Source organism: Leopardus geoffroyi, chromosome B1 (assembly GCF_018350155.1).
Source record: "Leopardus geoffroyi isolate Oge1 chromosome B1, O.geoffroyi_Oge1_pat1.0, whole genome shotgun sequence".
Lineage (NCBI taxonomy): Eukaryota > Metazoa > Chordata > Mammalia > Carnivora > Felidae > Leopardus > Leopardus geoffroyi.
In genome coordinates this window covers 62,114,759-62,138,693 of record NC_059327.1, presented here as the reverse complement: position 1 = coordinate 62,138,693, position 23,935 = coordinate 62,114,759, and the positions used below count along the sequence as shown (strand labels likewise).

The window sequence follows — 23,935 nt, the reverse complement described above, 5'->3', positions numbered from 1 at the left end:
CTGCTTTTACCTATTTTTATAATTAATCAGGTAATTTTTATATTTATTCACTACTTTTGTGCTTAGAGATGCTCTATACTAGAAGTGAAATATTCTAAAAATACTGTAAACATTGCTGCTTCCTTAAAGAACCTTTCTTTCTGTGACATTTTTAAAATGTACAAATAAAGGAACATGAACATACACATTAATGATGGTTTTGGAAATGATCCAATGGGAACCCACTACAGTGGAGAGACAACATGAGTAGGGGAGGGGCAGAGAGAGAGGGAGAGAGAGCATCCCAAGCAGGTTCTGTGCTGTCAGCATGGAGTCCGATGCGGGGCTCAAACCCACGAAGAATGAGATCATGACCTGAGCCAAAATCCAGAGTTGGATGCTTAACCGACTGAGCCACCTAGGTGCCCCCAAATTAACACATTATTTAAGTGACTATAATTACTCTTTTTTGAAGAATAAATAATATATATAAAATTGAATTGGTTCGCTTGTGATCCAGTATCTATCATGTGCAACAGAAATTGGAATTCATGAGTTCTTTTTTTCTTCTCCAAAGTATCACCCTGTGGGTTGGCAATATTAGATACTAGATTGTCCTCGCCTAGTCTAGGTGGGTTATCTAGTGGTGTCACCCACACCCACATCCCTAAGGATGCTAAGCCACTGCTTACGGTACCCTTCTCAGGCCATGGCTCCTGCATTTATAATCACAATTGGTCAAGAAAGTGTTATGAGGTGCCCAAGAGGATTACTCGCTGTCAAACATATTTCTCCATTTCCAGGTATGCAGCAGTCCTAGTTCCTGATGATTAGGATCAGTTACCCTGCCAGGATGGTGACACCTTATCTTACCTGCTGGTCCCTTGGCACAAAGAGCTGAAAGCGCCCTGGCAGCCATCATAGTTTAAAAGTTCGGTGGGAATCTTGTCTTGTCATTTGGTAGAAAAGCTCTTTTCTTGTGAACCAGGATGTCTAAATGCTCAGAGTCCTGAGCTGTGGAGATACGGGCAGCTGAGAGTGATGGTAACAGGGCCATTTCTGTTTCTCTCCTTGGCTTTTTTTTGTGATGCTGGTCCACACTCAGTTGTTAAGAATTTGCTAATTTTACATGTTTTCTTACTATTCAATTTTAAGGGCTATGTCTTCCTTTCATGTTCTGTTTCCAACAGTTCTCAAAATGTCTGTGTATGGTTCATCCAAGGATATAGCTGTAGGCCTCTGTGAAAGGACTGGAGAATCATTATCAAATATTTTTTATGGCATTAAAGAGTTATTTCTGTTGGAGCCCTGATTCCTCCTTCAGTATATGGATTCCAGTTCTGAAAACTGGCTTATATCTTGAAGCTCAGGATACTTTGGGGGAGATGGGATGGAACTACTCTTAATCTCCTGAACATCCAGCTTTCATATTTTTGATTGAATAATACCCTTTGTTGGCTGCCCATCTATTTTACCCTTGGATACCATGTTCTATTAATTGTATCATAATACTCTGAGGGTCAGGGCTCTTGCATGAGACTACACCCTCGCCATGCCTTATGATAATTATCTCTATCTGGCTTATGGTAAAGGAGCAGAATCCTATGACCTCGGTTTTATTTTGTTTTGTTTTGTTTCTTTTTGGATTCTGTTACACCTGTTGTCAGTGAGCCCAGTTCTGTAATACTTATTATCTTCTGCCATCAGTCTTGGCTTTCAGAAGATTACCACTTCTTAGTGATTCTGTTTTTTCTTTCAATAGTGTGTTCCTTATAGCCTTGGTAAAGTGGTGAATCTTTAAGGCCCTTTGATATTGTATAGTCATCTGGTGGGTTTTCTGACTGAGCATAGTACGTCCATTCAAGCATACTTACTTCTCTGAGACTTCTAATCCCTCTGACATGACCCTTCTGGCATTTCTCTCTTACTTAAGGTAGTTCAGTGCTTTTTCCTAATAGCATGTTTGCATCATCTTTGGTGTCCTTTCAAGGGTATTGAAACCTATATCACAGGACAGTGCTTCCAGATGAATAAACTCTGTCTTACATAATTTTATGTCCCACTATTAGATTTGAGTCCTTGAGTAATCTCTGGGCTCCTACAAGTACAAGTTGGCTAGGTTCTATAGGTCCTTTTGGATATAGCCCTTGCTTATTTTGGGCCCAGCTCATCCTGGTCAGGTTATATTGTTGTTTAACCCTAGTTAGTGGTTTAGTAGCCAGAAAGGGAGGCAAAGGCAGATCTTGAGTGGTGCATGCTGTTTTTCAGGATAGGGTCACTGCATAATCTTTAAAAAAAAAAAAGGAAGGACACTGGTCCTTAATAAGGTGGAGTAGGCCCTTCTTCAGACCTGGAAGTTTCAGATAAATCTTGAGGTTCAAGATTTTTAGGTGCCTCAACTCCTATTCTTCATCCCATGTGTCAGTGTACCATTATTTTGTAAGTAGAACCTAACTTTGGTATAGCTTACCTGCTGAGATTGGGAGGATAACCCTACTTTAAAGTTCTATAACTCTTAGTATTTGGCTTTGGACCTTTTTTTAAAATTTTCTCTGCCATCAGTCTGTAGAGGATGAGAGCTTATGTTAGGATGAGAGTCCGAAGTTGGGGTGATGTGACTATACCTTTAAGCATTGTCCTCTGTCAGTCATATGATGCTGGTTACATATATGAAGTGGGTTTGGCTATGGATTTTGTTGCTCTTCAGCCAAGAGAGCTAACATTGATGTCTTTCAGTCAAAACCTTTCCAGCATCTGGGAATCAATTCTTCAAACAAGAGGTGGGATCTAGGCAACCCATCAAAGCATCCTCTAAAAATATGCCACAGAAAAGACTTTATTAGTGGTATCCCTCTCCATAGTTATAGGGGCAGTGCAGACAGGGAACATCTAGGTTACCATGCCTTTAACTATAATACCATGCCCAAACACATTTACAAATAATTTCTGCCAACTATTTAAGGAACAAATAATCCCATTCTTACACAAATGATGACTACGAAAAAATAATGTCTGCCAGCTCATATTATAAGGTTAGTATAATTTTGATTCTAAAGCTAGACAATGAAAATAAGAGCAAAAATAGTATGGGTCAATTTCTTTTGTAAATCAAAATGCTAAAATCCAAAATAGGTGCATAAGGGTCTTCTCTAACTGGATAAAGTATTTAAGATGTGCTGCTTAAATATGACTCAAAAGCACAAAACATAAAGGAAACGTGTATCAAATTTATTGTGTTGAAATTAAATGCATTTATATGAATTGAGTACATTGAATTAACTATAATCAGCATCGACTATAAACCAGAAACTACTGTCATGAAAGAAAATTGGTATCAAGAGTGTATAAGAAGAACCTACAATCAATAAGCAAAGGGCAAACCTTTCAAAGGAAAACTATCCCCAAAGTGGGAACAGCCCATTCTCAAAAGAGAAAACTTTTCTAAAAATGTATACACAATACTTAGTCTCACTAGTTATCATGCAGTGTGTTTCTTAAGATTTGTTTCTCTTTATATGTACGTTTACATAAAGAAAATGAATTGATTTCCTAGTGTCCTTCAAAAGTGCTCAATTGTTGTTTTAGTGTTATGTGCTAATGGACTAAATGGTGTACAATACGATTGTTGATTATCCTTATCGATTCTTCAATTGTCCCAGTTTTGGCCGGTGGAGGCTTGTTTACTGATTTCTGAATCCTTTAACATAACACTTTTATCTCTGGTAGCTTCATTGCTTTCTGGTTTATGGTATATATTCCAGGCCCATCTTATTCATTTCCTAACTAAAACTTAGAATCAGTAATTTTTCCCAAAGAGCCCTGATTGCTTTACTGGGAAGTTTTCCTGGGTGCTCATGGTGTTTATTACCAGTATGTTGGTCATTCATTTTTTCCCCCCTAGGCTTTATTTTTTTTTCTAGGTCAGAGTTCGGAAATATATGTATATATTATTTTTATTACGTTAAAAACGAGCAGACACCTTGATTATTATTATTTATTGAACTTCTATTTTGTGCTTGATATTATGCTAGGTACTAGGAACTCAAAAATAAATAAGGCAAAATCTCTTTCCTTAGGGATTAATAATTTAGTACATCACAGCATGGTGACTAAGTTAATAATACTGTATTGTATAGTGAAAGTTGCTAAAAGAGTAGATTTTAAAAGTTGTTGCCCTACACATAAAATTTATAAGTGAATAAGACAATGGATATATTAACATATATAAAATCACTACTTTGTACACATTAAACTATACAATGTGATACGTCAATTGTAATTGAAGAAAGCTGGAAAACAATTTAGTATATTAGGTAGGTTCCTTTAACAACTATTTAAAGACAAATTGACTATTTAGCCTTCTTTTTTTTTTTTCTATTTTACCATTCAAAACATTAGTAGGCTCAGGTTCCTGAGGGTCACTTTGAATCATTGCGAAGAATATTAAAAGTAGATAAAACTGCCAGAATTAGTCACATCGCCCTAGCAACTGCTCACAATACGAGTTTTATGTTATATACCTATAGCTCTAACTACGCTATCCCTGAATGACAGTCCATCATTACAATTGGCTACAGTACACACTTAAATTACTTTTTTCTCAGAGACTGTGGCTCGAATAGTTATTCATTTGCTACTTCATAAGAGGCCACTAATGAAATTCAAGAAAAAAATGGATTTTAAACATTAAACATTAGTCCCTTCTGGAGGGCTTCTTTAAGACCTTTTTAAAATTAAAAAAAATTTTTTTTACACATTGTTTTATAAGTCTCTAACAACTTTTCTTTTCTTTTCTTTCTTTCTTTCTTTCTTTCTTTCTTTCTTTCTTTCTTTCTTTCTTTCTTTCTTTCTTTCTTTCTTTCTTTTTTTTAAATGTTTATCTTTGAAAGAGAGAGACAGAGCATGAACAGGGGAGGAGGAGGGGTAGAGAGAGAGGGAGACACAGAATCCAAGGCAGGCTCCAGGCTCTGACCTGTCAGCAGAGAGCCTGACATGGGACTCATACTCACTAGCAAGGAGATCATGACCTGAGCCAAAGTCATATGCTTAATCGACTGAGTCACCCAGGTGCCCCAAGCCTCTAACAACTTCTATGTCATTTTTTAATTTTTTTTTAAATGTTTATTTATTTTTGAGAGCCACACAGAGAGAGCAGTGAGGTGCAGAGAGACAGGGAGACAGAGAATCCCAAGCAGGTTCTGCACGCTCAACACAGAGCCTGATGTGGGGCTCAAACTCAAACTATGAAATCATGATCTGAGCTGAAATCAAGAGTCAGATGCTTAACTGACCTTAGCCACCCAGGCGCCCCTATAAGCCTCTAACAACTTTTAAAGTGAATTAATATATGGATTGTTTTTTATGCCACTGGATTATTTTGCTCAATTATATATATATATGTATATATATGTATATATATATATATATATATATGTGTATATATATATATATATACATATATATATATGTAAAATTTTTATTCAGGTTATGCATTTGGAAGCTTTTTTTAAGAACTTGTAATTTATTCTCTTTTAAAATGAACTCATCTGTAACACTACAGAGAGATTGTGGATTTAATGGCCAATTTTTTTTAAATATTTATTCATTTATTTTTGAGAGAGACAGAGAGAGAGAGAGAGAGAGAGAGAGAGAGAGAGAGAGTCCCAAGCAGACTCCACGCTGTCAGAGCAGAGCTCCAGCTCGTGACCCGTGCCGAAATCAAGAGTCAGACTCTTAACTGACTATGCCACCCAGGTGCCCCTATTTATATTTCAACATCTGTTTTCTTTTCCTTTATTACCCTAAACAAGGCTTGAAACACTATGGGCAGATTACTCAATAACATTAATATTGCAACTAGGTAAGCAGAGTTGGGTGGTTTATCCTTTCCCATATGCACATTATGATTAACTCAGTTTCATTTAGTGGATTCTTCCTTTGTAGATCACTTCCATTTTCTCAATAAAGTATGTCATCTCCATATGCCAATGCAGGTAACATTCTTGTTTCTGCAAATCTGAAAAGAAGGGAAACACTTATTTCTTCATTCCCCATGTGAGACCTTCTTCATGTGGTTAAGATGAGTCACCAGCATGACCTCAAACTGAAGTTTTTAGACAGCTTCTCAACTCAGAATCTTGTAACTGTAACAAATAACCTAAAACCAATGCTAATAAACTGCTACATAAAATAAAAGGCATACATTCTATGATGAACAATAAGGCCTGGTAAGTTTTTAAAATTAAATTCTATCAGCAGGTTTAGTGATATGAATCAATAATATCTGAGGGTTTTCTGAGCCTTCAATGGAATGTCGATGAGGGCATTTTACTAATAACAAGCACGACACATTTATTTTTATTTTTTTGGAAGTTGCTTTATCTTTTATTTTTCAATTTTTAAAAAATTTTATTTAAACTCTAGTTAGTTAGCATACAGTGCAATATCGGTTTCAGGAGTTGGAATTCAGTGATTCATCACTTACATATAATGCCGAGTCCTCAACATAACAAGTGCCCTCTTTAATCCCCATCACCTACCTGCCAATCCCCAACCCACCTGCCTCCATCAGTTTGTTCTCAGTTTGTTCTCTATCGTTAGGAGTCTCTTATGGTTTGTTTCCCTCTCGCTCTTTTTTTCCCACTTCCCATATGTTTATCTACTTTGTTTCTTGTATTCTGCATATGAGTGAAATCATATGGTGTTTGTCTTTCTTTGACTTATTTCGCTAGCATGATATACTCTAGTTCCATCCTCTTTGTTACAAATGGTGAAGATTTCATTCTTTTTGATGGCTAATATTCCTGTGTGTGTGTGTGTGTGTGTGTGTGTGTACTATATCTTCTTTATTCATTCATCAGTCGATAGACATTTGGGCTCTTTCCACAGTTTGGTTATTGTTGATAATGCTGCTATAAATATCAGGGTGCACGTGCCCCTTTGAATCTGTATTTTTGTCCTTTGGACAAGTGTGGAAACACTACACATTTAATGTTAGTATAAGCTACTGACACTTTATAGATCTTTTATTTATTAAAAAAAAAATTTTTAGTGTTTATTTTTGAGAGACAGAGCATGAGTGGGGGAGGGGCAGAGAGATAGGGAAATGAAGAATCTGAAGCATCTCCAGGCTCTGAGCTGTCAGCATGGAACCTGATGGGGGATTGAACTAAGGACCCATGAGATCATGACCTGAGCCGAAGTCGGATGCTTAATCGACCGAGCCACTCAGGTGCCACTATAGATCTTTTAAAGTAGCAGTTTAAAAGGTTGAAAATAATATTGACAGGATATTTCACTGTTTTTGTTTTTTTTTTTCAATTTTTGCTTGTTTTGGTGTGAGTAAAGTTCCCTTTATCTTCCCAATTATTTAAAATCCCTGAGACTATGGGAGGAAGAAATAGAAATCAGTGCATGGAATCCAGTTTTTTAGGATATCAGTGAGTTTTTAAATTCTGTAAAGTTTATTTCACTGAGTACATGTTGTTTTATGGGTTGGCAGTGGGGGATATTAACCAAAGAAAAACCCCGCCTTGGACTTGTGCTCAAGAGGAAATCTTATACAAAGGTTGGAATGTAGCATTTTCTCTCAGTCTTTCCTAACAGTAGACTAAATAAAAAATGGAAAAAAGGGGGGGGGGAAAGATTCTGTTTATGTGAATAGATGACCAGCCAGTGGGTAAAATGTAGCTAAAATATAGAAAACAACAAATTTGCATGAACAGTCTTACTTCCAGGAAGACATTAAGATTTATTCCAAGAGCTAGTGTCAATATTTAGAAAATAAACAAACTTAATTAAGAAAGAAGTATCAGGGTTGACGCCCACACAAGTGGCCACAAGTGTAAACAATTAAAGGCCTGAGGGAAGAAAAAACAAGTGTTTGCTCTGTCATTACAAGATGTACGATGTGGGAAACATAAATAAACCAAATCTTGGTAGCGGTTGCTTGTATATTCATTTTTCAGCAGTGTAAGAATGACAGTTTTTAAAAACTGATGGACTACAGTAATTTGTTTTCTAAATTTAAAGCTTGTAACAAATTATTAGGTCATATGCAAAAAAATTCAATATTTATTTTTACATTGTTTGATCAAAGTACGTTTTTGTCAGTGTTTTCTCTTTTGAGACAGAGTTCAGAATGAATATTTGTGGTATGGGTGATATTTTAAAAATGTTCTGAGAAATCCTATCCATGGGCATTGTGGGCTATAAATGCAGATTGATATGGTATTTCAATGGATCTTTTGTTATGAGAACAATTTTGTTTTCTGACTTAAAAAGAAAGATGTTTATTTGAAAATTTAGCATTTACTCATATCCATAAAGTACAATTGCATTAGAGTAGAAAAATATAAGATTTAAAGAAGACAACTTGTTGCTTGTGATCTGTATTCATAATCTATTGGTCAATCTAGATTCATCTTGAAAGTCATTAGTATCATGGAAAATGACTTTATTATCAAATGTCTCCATATTCTGGAGAAATATTCTTTGCTTTAGCGTGGTATATATGTATGTGTGTATGTATGTGCATATGTATATGTTTGTTTTGCATTTCAGATTGAACATTTGATTTTGTATTGTGATTACGTTTTATTTCCTGATTTAGGAAATAACAAAGAAGACTGTGTTTCACTCTAGTGACAGTTATGGGTTCTTTGAAGGGACCTTTCAATTTGGAGGATGTTTGGACAGGTTTTTTTTTTTTTAATATATAATCAGTAATCCAAACTGTATCTAGATTTTTATGTCACATTGTATCCCCTCCCTTCAAAAATTCTGTCTTTGGTGGATGAAGACATCTTGTTTGAAAATGGCCAGATAAGAGTCATGTTACCCAGAGGCACCTTTCAATCCAGTTTATGAGGGAAGGATATATAATCCACTTTATTAAAAATTTTTTTAATATTCATTTATTTTTGAGAGACAGAGAGACAGAGCACAAGTGGGGGAGGGACAGAGAGAGAGGTAGACACACAGAATCTGAAGCAGGCTCCAGGCTCAGAGCTGTCAGCACAGAGCCTGACGCGGGGTTCAACCCACCAACCGCAAGATCATGACCTGAGCGGAAGTCGGATGCTTAATCAACTGAGCCACCCAGGCACCCCAGTGTATCATTTTATTTAACTCATCATTTGTATCTCACTATGTGAACACTTTTCTTTTAATGTTTATTTATTGTCAGAGAGAGAACGAGTGAGCAGAGGAGGAGCAGAGAGAGGGGGAGAGAGAGAATCCCAAGCAGGCTCCATGCTGAATGAAGCTAGACATGGGGCTCTATCTCACGAGCAAGATCATGACCTGAACTGATATCAGGAGTCGGATGCTTAACCGACTGAGCCACCTAGCACCCTATGAACACTTTTTAATGCAGATGAGAAGGCTTTGCTCATGTTATGTGATAATATATGGTAGAAGTGAAAATGCAGATCTTGAAAAAAAAAAACCTAGAAATTATTTTAAATAAAACATTTCATGGGCTGTTTTTTTCCTTCCAAGATTTTATTTAAATTCAAGTTAGTTAACATATAGTGTAGCATTGGTTTCAGAAGTAGAATTCAGTGATTCATCACTTACACCCAGTGCTCATCACAAATGCCCTCCTTAGTACCCATCACCCATCTAGCCCCCCCCGCCCCCCACCCACCAGCCCTCCAACAACCCTCAGTTTGTTCTCTACAGTTGAGAGTCTATTTTACAGTTTGCCTCTCTCTAACCCCACCATGTTCATTTGTTCTGATTCTTAAATTCCACATAGGAGTGAAGTCATAATTGCATTTGTCTTACTCTGACTTATTTTGCTCAGCATAATACAGTCTAGTTCCAAAGGTCATCGCAAATGGCAAGATTTCATTCTTTATGATGGCATGGGCTGTTTTCTTAATAACACTCACTACAATAATTGGACTGCAAATACTTTTTTATTATTAGAAATTTAAGAAGGAGATATACTGCATAAAAAAATTCTTGGAGTGCCTGTGTGGCTCAGTCAGTTAAGTGTCCGACTTTGGCTCAGGTCATGACCTGGCAGTTCATGGGTTCAAGCCCTGTGTCAGGCTCAGAGCCTGGAGCCTGCTTTGGATTCTGTGTCTCCTTCTCTCTGCCCCTCCTCCACTCACACTCTGTCTCTGTCTCCTTCTGAAAAGTAAATAAACATTAAAAAAGTTTAAAAAATTCTCATTCTTATATTTTTTGAAGAGTAATTATGAAAGTCTATATAAATATATACATATTTATTTCTATGTTGTATTAAGATTTAAAAAATTTCAGATAATTGTTTCCCAAACTTGGAACTTAAATTGACTTTTATGTGTGTCATTCTGGGGGAAAATTTTATTCTGTGCATATGAGATGCCAGCTGAAAATTATTTTCCCTTTTAAGTATTGGAACCTTGTCTCCAAAATGTGTAATTAGAATTTTGCCAAATCTTACTTTTCCTTGGGAATTTTCTTAGTGGTTGTCAATCAAGTAAAAATAGTTGACTTTTGAGACTTCATTGTTGTCCTTGTCCGAGGAAATTTTTACTCAGCCTTTATTGTAGGCTAGAGCAGCCAAAGCAGCCTTGTCAGGCCTTCACATGGCATCATTCTTCCTCCCTAAATCCAGTATCAATAAAAGCAGAAAGTTTAAACTGTATATGAAAACAGTGTAATGAGCAAGTGCTCTTGGCTATTGTTGAATCTTTGAGCTATCTCTTCAAATCCCATAAATCTCATGATAACAGATCTCCTAGTTCGGTCCGTATTTCCTGACCATATCAGTGTGATGTGTAGAGAAAAGCAGACACATTTCCCATAACTGCACTTAATAATATATAGTACTGGAATAAAAAAGAAAGACAGTTGCCCTTTAGTTTTTTTTTTTTTTTTGAGTATATAGCAGTAATCCACTGTAGATTGAAAGGATTTAAAATACTGCTTCCTTGGAATGGTGAATATCAGTATTTTGGGTCTTAAGGCAAACCTGTGAAGTACATAGCCTGGCTAGCCTTATTTTTGTCATGCACGATTTATAGCCCGATGCACGGTATTTTCTCATTCGCAATTTTTGTGTGTCTCAAAACATTGAGGACTTACTTTATGTCAGACACTCTGGCAAGTGAGGGTTTAAAGATGAGTGACGCATGCTTCCTGTGGTCAGTATTTTCAAAATTAGACTGACGAATCAGACTGTTGAAAACATGGTATGAAATCTTGCATGCTGGCCTACTCCTGATGGAAGCACAGGCAGGACACAGAAGTCCTTCTGGAAGGACTTTCTGTAGGTAATGCCCAAGGAGACTCCATTACAGTACACTGTCAAGTAGTAACCAGCTGTCAGATTCTTTAGCATTAATTCAAGTAAATGCATCCATTTTTGTGAGGGTGTTTAGTTTGCAAGCATTTTCTCCTGAATGGACGGGAAGGCTTTGCTTTTGGCAAAAGTAGTGGCTCTTTACTTTGTGTGATCCTTTCTGACAGCCTGTGGTGGACCTCTCCCCTGCAAAACATGTGACTGAGTGCATAAACTCCTATGTATGTTTTGTATACAGCTTTTAGGAAATCGCAGGCTCGAAGCCTCCTTAAAGTTGACTGCTGGATCCCAGCTTCAGAAGGGAAGGGCTAAAGATCTTTGGGGAATCCTGAAGTGGGTGGAAGAAGTGTCACTGAAAGTCGTGGTGTAGGGAGTCCCGACCTTGGATTGCCTATTCTGACCATACATTCTTTTATAAGATATGTTTACTCTACCTACTACAATAAAAGCTACTTGCCTTCCTTGGTCTTCGATTTAAAAAAATAAAAATGTAGTACAATGAATGCAAATAGCCTTCAGAAGAAAAACAATACCTGTGGTTTTCCATGTAGTTTAAAAATTGTTCTTGACATTTTATGTTGGCCTATTGGTTAGCTCCAAACCCATTTTTGACCATAGGAATCTGAGCAGAATTCCAAACAGATAGTAAATATTCCAATTGCACTTGAGCATTTCCCTAGTATTGTGATCTATAACCAGTTTCCTGTATTCCTTTCAGTTCTGATAGCTCCAACCTCAAATCACTGTACTAAATGGGGCTAATGAGTAGTAATTCATATTTTTCAAACTATTTCTCATTTTTGTGATGCAAAACAAATAGAAAATACCATAAAGAAAGAAAAGTAAAAAACCCCAAAGTGGATTTGAGAATTAGAAATATCTTGGAGCCTGAATAACAAATACATACTAGATTATACTGCAAATTCTAAATCCATGTAATATAAGGGGTTGTGGTCCAGTTTGCTACACCAATGCATAAGTAAAGTATTCTAGCATGGAGAAATAAGACACTCAGATTTAAGTAGAAGATGGATTAAGGAAACCCTCAGATGTGTGCAATACAAAGAAAGAAATTGTGTGTTTTAAACTGTGTGATGGGTTGTAATTTGAAGATGGCTACTTTTTCTTTTTTTGTTAATGTTGATAGTATCAGCATTTAAAGATATATATGGCCTGCAGTGTATATCAAGTCTGCACAGAAATGAATTGGCTTTGTCGTTCACTACTGCTTGTTCTCAAAGAAATATTTGGTTTTCTCCTGAAGCGGTTCATGGTGTATTCAGACCTGCCACACCGTTCTGAAGCTTTGAGTTCAGGAAAAATAACACTAAATAAAAAAAAAAATGGGTTTATGTATTCCAGAACGGTTTTGTTTCCTCTTAAGAATCATCTGGCCTTGTGCCTTTTCTTCTCCCCAGAAGTGATGTTTTTGCTCCTGTGAAGTGTTATATCTTTGGACTGCGGATCTGTTTTTGATATAATCCATCCATCAAGACATGAATCCTATTGCATGTGAAAAGTCGTTACAAGAAAATAAAAATCTAAAACACATTTGAGTTTTATTTTACTCATACTACTTTTATTATATAAATGGGGTACTGACAAACTACGTTTTGTTTGGTTGAGTGCCTCAGTGTTCAAGTTAACAAGCTGATTCAGAGAGGAGTTTATTCTTGAGAAAAAAAAATGATGCTAGTCAAGATGATGGCAATGACAATTATTTGCAGTAATGGCAACTTGTTAAAAATGTAGGATCTGGGCCTCTCCAGACCTCCTAAATCAGAGCTTTCATTTTAACCAGATCCGCTGTGATTCCTATTCGAATTAATGTTAGAGTAACACTATTTTAGTGTCTCTCGTTGCTCTAAGAAAGGAAGAGCCAGGCTGAGAGTCACTGCCAGTCCGTGCCCTCAACTACTTGCATCGTAAATACACACGATGGAAGATGTAAATAACTAGCAAACTTTAATTTACCTTAAAGTGTAAAATCTTGGGGGGGAAAGGTGCAAAATTTATTTTTTATCAAAACTAGCCAGTCTTTTATGTAATTGCAATTTTTTTTTTTTTTTTTTTTTTTTTATTTAGGCAGGTCATCTATTTCTTGAGATGTCTGGGTTTAGGGGAGTGGAGCATCAGCGGTTTCTTCCACATGCGTATGAAGCCGATTAGAATCTGGATTCAATTTCAGGCATCAAGACCAGCCTCTTAGCCAGTGCTATAAACTGTTCTACAGACCTTTCATTACTTTGTCTCTACAATAGTGAAAGATAGTAAGCATTTCCCTACTTCATGCTTTTCCATTGACAGTAGGGCACAAGAGAGGGGTTGATGAGAGGATTCAAATTTTAGTGAATATTTTTCCGCATGTTGAGGTGATAACCTTCCTTAAACTAATTTCTATCTTCTCCCTCTCTAGATTTACACATAAATCTAACCCCTTCTTATGTCATTTTGCATGAGGGAACTAAACTGGGTGAATAATTCTACATAATAAACTTTTGACCAAAGCCTAAATATTGTATTGCTTTCGGCATTGAAATGTAAATTGTATAAATTAACTAACTTTATTAACTAGTTTTTTATAGTGAAAATTCGTAAGTATTAAGTTTTAAATCTACTAAAAGACAGTGATTGGAAAAGTATGGAGGATTTTTTTCACTTCCTAAAGTTCTAATGTATTTCCCCCCTTTCCCATTTGGTTTTGCAAAAGAAACATTTGAAGTAAATTTTAGAAAAGAAAATTTGTAAGCCTGTATCAGGAAACAATATCCCACAACTTCCAGGGCATTTGTCAATGTTTTAATCTCATGATTATTCTCTAAATTTGCTGTGTTTCTTAAAGTTATTATATTTTGACATCTGGCAGCACTAAGAGATTGATTAGTTTAGCTTTGGACTCGAATATACAAAGAGGGCATTTTTTGTTGATGTATATTTCTGACTTTAAAAGAGAAATTCATATACTGATTTTAAAGAAATTATCTCATTTTTTCCCACAATGGTTTGTAGAGCTTTATTTTATTAAGCAGTATAAAAGACTGGATATAAAAGATAGCGTGTTTTCAGGATTTGGGTCAATGATTTTGAAGCTCCTGAAAATTTGGACAATGTTTTATTTAATATGAAAGATCAAAGGTGTAGCACCTAGTCATTGACTAAGTCAGTGAAGTGACTTAGTCACTTCAACTAACATTGACTAAGCCAATGAACTGACTTCAGTATTTATTTATACATTTCACAGAAACTCAGAGGCAATGCCATATTTAGAGAAAGTGTATCATAATTGTATACAAGTGTGATGAGTAAGGTGCTGTGACAGTAAAATATTTAGTTACTACTACCTCTCCTGCTACCTGGCTGTGAAGACCTGCTTTTGGTCACAGGCATCCACTGCAAATTCAAACACACTTTCATTTATTTGCAAATGAGCCATGAGTGCTGAACTCTTTCCTAAGATCCCCCATAAATTAGTGACCATTTCGTTCAGAGAAATGACTTACTCCCTCCCCTCCCTCAAACATTAAAGTAAGGAAATGTGGGTCATATCCTTTTATAAGTGGCTCATATTATACTATTACAGGGTCAATATTCTATTCAGTTATAAGTACTTTCTGAAATATCTATCTGAACCACATTTCCATAATTTTCTCAAAATTTTCTGATTAGCTTTGTTTGCATTGACTTTGCTCTGAAGTATTTCATTTTAATTGAACTTTTCTTTTTTAGCTGTGTTTTGGGGTGATATTGCCTTAGATGATGAAGACTTAAGTATCTTTCAAATTGATAGGACAATTGACCTTACACAGAATCCCTTTGGACTTGGACATACCACAGGTATGGTTGATTATTTGATTGAATTTGTGTTCATTTTGCAGAAAAGATACTTTTGAAATGCTAAAAGTACTCTTTCAGTCACTTTTCATGTCCTGCTGATCAACTTCCATTTCTTAAACATAAATGAGCCTATTTGCAAATTTATATTTTGTTAATAGTTTTAATTTTATTAACTTAACAAACATTTTGTAATGTTTACCATGTCTCAGGCCTGATTTAAGTGCTTTTCAGATATTAACCTTTTGAATCTGCATAATAACCCTATGAGGGGTGGCTATACTAATATTTTTACAAGTGAGGAGATCAAATTAACTGTATTTCTTATTTTCTTCTTTCAAACTGTATTGTCTTTCCCATAATATATACTTAGTTTGTTTTTAGAATATGTGAGAAATAACCACTTATTTTATCAATTTCTTTTTTTTCTATTTTAATGAACTGCCTACACAGAATTTTTTGCAATTTTGATTTCTACAAAAATTTTTAAAAATTGCTAAATATGAGGAACATCATTGCTGTTAGTAGTCTTGAGGCATTGTTTTTGTAAAGTTTTATAATTACTCTTATCCTTATAATTTTATAACTAAAGACACTTTTTTTCCCTCATAATTAACCTTCTTCTAAACCTATTTATATGTGTTTCAGGCCTGTCTAATATGAAGTTATAATTGTTACAAAATCATCATTTCAAACATATAAATTCCATTCTTCAAAAATGTTTCTTATAACTACTTAGGAATGAATACATTCAAATGTTACCTCATCTTTCTAGAATGTTCAATGAAAAAATTTCAAAAATTTTTCTCAAGTAGCACAGCAAAAATGTGACTGTGTAATGCAAATAATCAAGCAGGTTATTAGTCAGTGAACAAGCACTCTAACTTATTTGCCTTATAAGGACTTAATTGATTTTTTCCTCCAAGAGGCTTATATAATGTAATGGTTTTTGTTATTATTTTTGTTTTTATTAGCTTTAATCTAGGTAAATAAGTTTTGGTATTAATTTCAAAGGGGGAAAAGGTATTGGAAAGAAATAGTTCAAGGTCCAAGAACAGTTGGTTGTCTTTATGGGTTTCTGGCCCTTTCGTCGTCTTAGCCTAAAGAGACTCATGAACCATACTCTGGTGATATGAATTCATCTGCACTTGTTCAGATATCATTAGTGGTTATATTGTTTGCTCAGTGCTGACTTTTTATTATTTGTGCATTGAAAATTAAACGGAAAAGGAAAATAGGAGATAAAATTAGGAGAGCATTTTAGTAAAGCCCTGGAATGAGAATCATAGGACTTGGGTTTTCCTTAAATGCTCTGGTTTCTGACTTGATGACAGGAAACCTACCTTTTCTAGCCTTTTTCTAGTTGGTAAAACTGCGAAAGGACATATTTCCTTATCCTGACCTCTTCTCCTACCTTCTGAGCTATAAAATTCTTTACATCTATTTTTATACGTGTTGCCAATTACATAGCATAACGGAATGCATTTTGCTGCTGAACATCCTTTTGGATTCCTGTGACGTTTTTCTAATTATGTGTTACTGTTTTTTATAAACTATCCAAACGAATTTTCTAGTTTTATGTGAACATATTATAAAGTATAGCATGCTTTTAAAAATGTTTTCAAAATTGATCACAGCCTTGGAGCAAGACTTGCACTATACATTTGCTTTTCTAATGTTTTTATTTCCAATGGCTGATTTGACTTCTGAAAATATTCAGTTTACATTGGAGACATAGCTGGAATGCAGTCAACAGGGCAGAACAGCTTGCTGTCATCCTATATAACACTATGTGATGTCAAGGTCACAGTGAAGAAAAATGTTCTGAATTATCAATAGATGACTCAATTGCCATGATGTCCAAATAAAGTCATTTAGATTGCTCTCTGGATCACCCTCACCCCCTTGATTTCAGCTACCAAAATTGTGTTTGTAGAATGTTTACACTCTCCTAAGATTTATGAGTATTCATGACTCTAACACTCTAAGACCCCATGAAAAAAAAGATGTCCAAAGAGAAACCAATGTAGCCTGTTGCTATGGTTTATTTGCAAGAGTTTTAAAATACAAGGAGTTTAACTTAACTGTTTTCTTTTATTCTTAAGGTGGATTTGGAGACCATAGTATGTCAAAGAAACGAGGGCCTCTCTACCAGCTTATAGACAGGATAAGAAGAATTGGCTCTGGTATATCAATGTTTAAAGTTGCAGACGCTTGACTTGATGTACAGTAAATATTATACTAATAGCAGTTCAGTTTGCCGTTAATATGCAAAGCATGTAAAGGGTATAGGCTGAGAAAAAGTCCTGTATCATTTTTGTTAGCTGATGTTTAATGTAAGTTTCTTAGAACTTAAGTTGGAACTTAAATTTAATGAATAGAACGTAAAGTTGAAATTTTTTTTAACTTATTTTCAGCTTCTCCTTATTATAAGATGTATTTGGGGGTTATTTTACAGTTGATATTTATTTTTGGTGCAATGGTTATCACACTAAGGTGTTTTTATCAAGCATGGAACTATATCAGTTTTAATCAAATCAAAAAATGTTTAATCTAACAAAAAATGTTTGTTTTGAAATAAAGTTCACTTAAAGTAAATTGAGAAACTGATTTGTTAGATTAAGAAAATAGTTGAGAATGTTTGATCCTTCCAAAAACATACATAGGAAAACAGCCTTCTGGTCTCATAATTAGTTAATACTTCTAGTATTGAATTTGTTAAACACTGTTCGTATATTTTAGAGTTTTTAGAAGAGTTTTCTGTTCAAAGTTTACATCCTAATGTTTTTTTAAATTGATGAATTGTTAATTAAATAATTGATAGTACACACTTCCAAGCGATAATTTTCCCAAGCAAACTAGACCTGTTAGGGACACGGGAATAGGGGCATACTTTCACTGTTGTGTCTGAAGTATAAACCAGTGGGTTATTTGTGTCAATGGTAGTAGATGAATAAGAATGAATAATAATGAAGATTTAGGAAAAACAAAAACAGTAACAAAAATATTTGGGGGCACCCGGGTGGCTCAGTCGGTTAAGCGTCCGACTTCAGCTCAAGTCATGATCTCACAGTTTGTGAGTTTGAGCCCCATGTCGGGCTCTCTGCTGACAGCTCAGAGCCTGGAGCCTGCTTCAGATTCTGTGTCTCCCTCTCTTTATTTCCCTTCCCCACTCATGCTCTGTCTCTCCCTCTCTCTCAAAAATAAACAAACATAAAAAAATTTTTTTTAAATATTTTGAAAGGCCACCAAGAAAATTAATGACTATAGACTCAAAAGCTTCTTTAGGAGTAGGTTGCATTTTATGTTGGCTTGTTCACGTTGTGTACTGATCTCTAAATAATGCTAGGTCACCTGGATGTGAATCCAGAGGAAACTTGAACAGAGATCTACTGGCATTCCAGGAGGCCGAGACCATATCTAGCTCAACATTATTTCATTTACCCTCTCTGTAATGCAATCTTCATAATTTTAGGCCATACGATAGAATATCAATCCTGATTTAAAAGAATGAAGGATTTAGCAAGAGTTAAGAGGAGTTTTGAATATCTTGTGACTTTTTAAACAACATTTATTTTATCGTCTGGTGGTGAATTGGCAGTGCTCTAGTATTAGAATACAGGAAACAGGTTTTTTTTGTGGCCTACAAGTCTGCCTGACTTCTATCTGTTGTAGACTGTTGTATGAGAATTCATTAAAGTTGCTAAGAGAGCATCATTAAGAAATAGGATTTTGACGTGAAATGCTTAAATATTTTAATGTTTTTCAAGTATGTAAGGTAAATGAAGTTCTTTAATGCATTGACTTTAGGCATATTTACACAAATATGTAAATAAGACATTTTAACTTCAGTCTTTTAAGAGGAAATGATTCCCTGACCAAGGACTTCTGTTTCACAGAATGTTTTAAATGTCACTGCAGGCTTGGAGCAAAACAACACAGTGAAGGGAAAAGTACCTCTAAAATTCTCAGGGCAAAATGAGAAAAATCGAGTTCCCAGAGCTGCTACATCGAGAACAGAAAGAATATGGCCCGGAGGTGTTATTCCTTATGTTATAGGAGGCAACTTCACTGGTAAGATATTCCCAGAGTGTTTATTTTTATGAAGAAATATTATCATACAGATTAAGTGTGTATTTTTGCAGAGTTTTATATATATATAATTAATATATAAAACATAGTATTAAATCAAGCATGAGAAATACTCCAGTCACCTTGGTTGTTAGTTTAGAATGTTTTTGGAATTGAAAAATGTCTTTAGTGTTGAGCTCTAAAGGTTGAAAGTACTGTTCTGGTTTTTACACTGAGCTTCAAATGTGCTCATGTCTGGAAGCTGATTTCTCTTCCACTGTCAGGTAGAGTGTATGTCCAGTTTATAGAGTCTTGTACACATGTATGAAGGCATTGAGTTCAAATCTCTGATTGTAAGGGGAGTGTCCATTCTTAAGAGCGCTCGCTTGTGGTGCTCCAGGCTCATCTCTGTTGGTTGGTGAGTGTGACGGCATCTGAACTGCCCAGGCAGACTCAGGACGAAGGGGCCAGCATGTAGCCCTACTGCTCAAGACACACACTCTTTTATTAACATCCTGCCATTTTTCCAGGCAGCCAGCGAGCCATGTTCAAGCAAGCCATGAGGCATTGGGAAAAGCACACGTGTGTGACTTTTATCGAAAGAAGTGATGAAGAGAGTTACATTGTATTCACGTATAGACCTTGTGGGTAAGTGGAACCAGGGAATGACTTAAGCAAGTGTAGACGGGGGGGGGGGGGGGGGGGGGAATCCATAAGTAGGATTCATGTCTCAATATTTGATTAGCATTTTGCCCATGAGAAAGTGTGAATTTTACATAAGAAAATAGATTAAATTTTTTTAATATTTATTATTTTGGGGAGAGAGACGGTGTGTGAGTGGGGGAGGGGCAGAGAGAGAGGGACACACAGAATCCCAAGCAGGCTCCAGGCCCTGAGCTGTCAGCACAGAGCCGAACAGGGAGCTTGAACTCACAGAGTGCAAGATCATGACCCCAGCCGAAGTCGGACGCTCAACAGACTGAGCCACCCAGGTGCCCTAAGAAAATATTATATTTTAAATTTTTTTTTTCAAAGTTTATTTATTTTTGGGACAGAGAGAGACAGAGCATGAACGGGGGAGGGGCAGAGAGAGAGGGAGACACAGAATCGGAAACAGGCTCCAGGCTCTGAGCCATCAGCCCAGAGCCTGACGCGGGGCTCGAACTCACAGACCGTGAGATCGTGACCTGGCTGAAGTCGGACGCTTAACCGACTGCGCCACCCAGGCGCCCCAGAAAATATTATATTTTAAATAAATATATTCTCTGATCACACACTTTGATCATACACCTACCCCAAGTGTATTTCTCCACCAGGTCAACTACTTTTCTTTGCGTTGCAACTATAACAGTGGTATGGCCAACATCCCACTCATCTGAATTGGAAACTGGTAATATTGTCTGGTGATTCTCTTGTGCTCTGTCTAAAACCTATGCAGTAAGATTACATTGATATTCACCGTGTCTGTTGATTTCCACCTCTAGCCTATGTCAGTACCTCAGTGCATATTTATCTCTTTGTCGTGCCACACCTGATCTATTCCGAACGCTCTCCCGTGTTCCTTCACCAACTTCCTGCCACTAGAATTATCTTCAAAAAATGCCGGACTGAGCAAGATACCACACTTTTTGAGGTGTTTCAGTGCTTCCTCGGACAGTGGCGCTTTCTAGATTTTCTCCTTACAGGCGGGTAACGAATACTCTCCAAAACAACTGTTCCGTAAGTTGTGAAATGCTGTGTTACATTTCAGTAGGTATTTCTGCAGCAATGTGCTAAGGAGCGCTATGAATATTCAACCAATTGAAGAGAATATAGAACCCAGTGTTTTTTAAACTTCTTGAAACACGAGAGCACCCATGCCCCTCTTTCAAAAGTGAAGAACACGCATCAGTATCCCAGAAATGTTAGCCTGCGAATAAGATCCAAATCCCTTGATATAACATTTAAAGAATGCCATGAACTTACCACAGCTTCCATCTGCAGCTTCTTCTGCCACCACGTCTCTGCACAAATCCTAGAATGTAGCCAAGTGACATTAATAGCAGCTCCCCAAGCAGTGCTGTGTCCTTTAAAGACGGTTTACTGTGAGAGGTTTCGAGCTTCTCTCCCCTCTGCTTCCACATTCGAACATTTGATTAAATGGAATGGGTGCTTGCTGAGAACACTTGCTAGGTTTTGCCGTCTGCTTTACATTGCATCCCGTCAGGAGGCACGCGCTCTGGGTCTACCACGTCAGCGATGCTGCTGGAGCAGTGGAATCCAGCACTGACAGCCAAGTCCCTCCATTGTAAAAGTTCTCATCATTGCAAAAGAGTGATGCTCTAATGTGGTTCTTTCCTTTGATCCCATCTACACTTACTAGCTAGAATCCTTCTATACAGAGGGATGTTCTTTAGTCAGCTATAACTATCTGAATACCCTCTAGTGTAGTTTACAATGAGGAGGTAAAAATGCTTAATTCCTTTGGAGGAAATAGTTCTTGCCCGATCACATATAATTTGGGAGGAGGGAATGTATATTTCACTAGGCACTGGGGGAGGATTATGTGATCCCCCACTAGGTACTGGGGGAGGATTTTTCTATCATGTATTCCTACAACATTTAACCTCACTTAAGAAGTAATAAATGTTAGGGGTGCCTGGGTGGCTCAGGCAGTTAAGTGTCTGACTTTGGCTCAGGTCATGATCTCACGGTTTGTGGGTTTGAGCCCTGCGTCGGGCTCTGTGCTGACAGCTCAGAGCCTGGAGCCTGCTTTGGATTCTGTGTCTTCCTCTCTCTCTGCTCCTCTCTAGCTTGTGCTCTCTGTCTCTCTCTCAAAAATAAATCAACATTAAAAATTATTTTTTAAGTAATCAGTTTTAGTTTTGGCTCTATCTAGGGGTCAAAATAATATATTATTTTTTTCTGTATAGTTTTGGAGAATGCTATAATTTTTTAGTTTTGACTTATTCAGGTAATGTTTTCTTCCAAATTACTCTAATTTTAGCTTGACAGGTTTTGGTTACATTTGGAATGCCTCCTAGTTCTTTATATCTATTTAATATTTAAAAGATCCAAATCTAGACTGTCCTTCCTTCCTTCTGGTTATCTAATAGGAATGGATATAGCTCAGCTTACATATTTCTAAATACATAATGTATTTAGATCAATACATCTTTCTTCTTTCTTTACCACCTTTCAATTTTGTAAAACAAATACAAACAAAGCACTGGCATACATTATTTTATTGATAAATTTCTGTTTCTAACAAATTCATAGTTATACTCCTGTTCTTTCATTAATTTGGCTTTTTTTTTTAAATTTTTCATTTTACTTGTTTTATTCTGCTAAACTATTTTTTGCCATTCACTGTCATTTCTTCATGTTTTTTGCTTGTGCTTTTCTGATTGCTTGGACTGCCTTTGTTTCCATTTTTATCAGTGGAAATCATTCACATACTTCTTTGTCACCCATTTCTGAGCTGCCCTCAGTGGGTCATTGCTCTACCCACAGCTATAATAGTTACATTCCCACCATTGGTTCATAGGTCTGCCTTCATCAGTGTGAAGGTTGGTAGCTTATCTGTGTCCCTTGGGACACCCAGCATGCTGCTTTACAGATAGGTGATCAAGAAAATCCTGACAATTTATGCATCAGCTAAAGCACATTCAATGTAATCCTAAAAGAAAATTATGTAAGGATTTAAAGATGTATTGTAGAGCATGCACTTTAATGATTACTGTAATGACTTTAGAGAAATGCATACTGAAGGTGTGAATTGCTCTCAGATCTTTAAATCTATATTTACACTCTTGGAATTAAACTTTTGAGTATTTACATATACATATAATTTTGACTGTTATGGTAGTAATATTGCATTTGATCATTTGTTTTGATACTCAGTTTCCCTATATTGCATTTTCAGTGATGGGAAGAATGATACATTTTATAGGAATCGATCATTGGCTTGTTAACCATTCTGACCATTTTGTGACTTCTAAATTTCATTTGGAACTACCACTATTGGCCATAATTTCATGAAACAGTTATTTCATCATTAAGGAGATTTTTCTGTGATGATGCTGTATTTAAATCTCATAGATATTAATCAAAATTATTAAAGAGTTTGGTTGTTGGTAATTACACAACATACTGAGGGCCACTACAGTCAGATATATGTCAAGTCAAACACATAACACTCCTATTGGACTTTAGTACTGTGTCTTTTATATCATAAAAGCTGTTGCACATAGGGCATCAAATTTAATAATATCTAGTGTAAATCTCCATTGAATACGGAGAGGCTGTAAAGTAGTGCCACTGATACTGATGGCAACATTGACCATTCTATTTCTGGCTTTAAAATGGTAGGCAAACACATCTTACCACTTCATGTCACTTTTTTCATTTTACTTACCCACTAAGGCAACTTGTAGCTATTGTAGTTTTTTTCTTTTTAATGTTTATTTATTTCTTTTGAGACAAAGAGTATAAGCAGGGGAGAGGCAGAGGGGGAGAGAGAGAGAGAAAGAAAGAAAATCCCAAGCAGGCTTCACTCTGTCAGCGCAGAGCCCAGTGCAGGGCTCAATCTCATGAACGATGAGATGATGACTTGAGCTGAAATCAAGAGTCAGAGGCTTAGCTGACTGAGCTACCCAGGCACCTTGCTATTGTAGTTTTTAACAAAACAACAGGGGGCTCCGGGGTGGCTCAGTTGGTTAGGCGCCTGCCTCTTGATATGGGCTCAGGTCATTGGGGTGAGATGGAGTTCTGTGTGGG

General features: G+C 36.3%; 1 protein-coding gene across 4 annotated transcripts in view; it reads left to right on the top strand.

Moving 5' to 3' along the window:
- The window catches only part of TLL1 (tolloid like 1), a 213,385-nt gene that overhangs the window by 72,409 nt on the left and 117,041 nt on the right, over nt 1-23,935 (top strand). For 2 of the 4 annotated variants that reach the window (XM_045463733.1, XM_045463738.1), the window contains 4 exons: nt 15,002-15,109; nt 17,212-17,292; nt 19,028-19,180; nt 19,708-19,825. In XM_045463733.1, coding sequence (XP_045319689.1) covers nt 15,002-15,109; nt 17,212-17,292; nt 19,028-19,180; nt 19,708-19,825 — 460 coding nt within the window. Of the gene's footprint in view, nt 1-13,367; nt 13,546-15,001; nt 15,110-17,211; nt 17,331-19,027; nt 19,181-19,707; nt 19,826-23,935 lie in introns of those variants that run through there. The other 2 variants (XM_045463745.1, XM_045463755.1) reach the window with 2 other exon arrangements.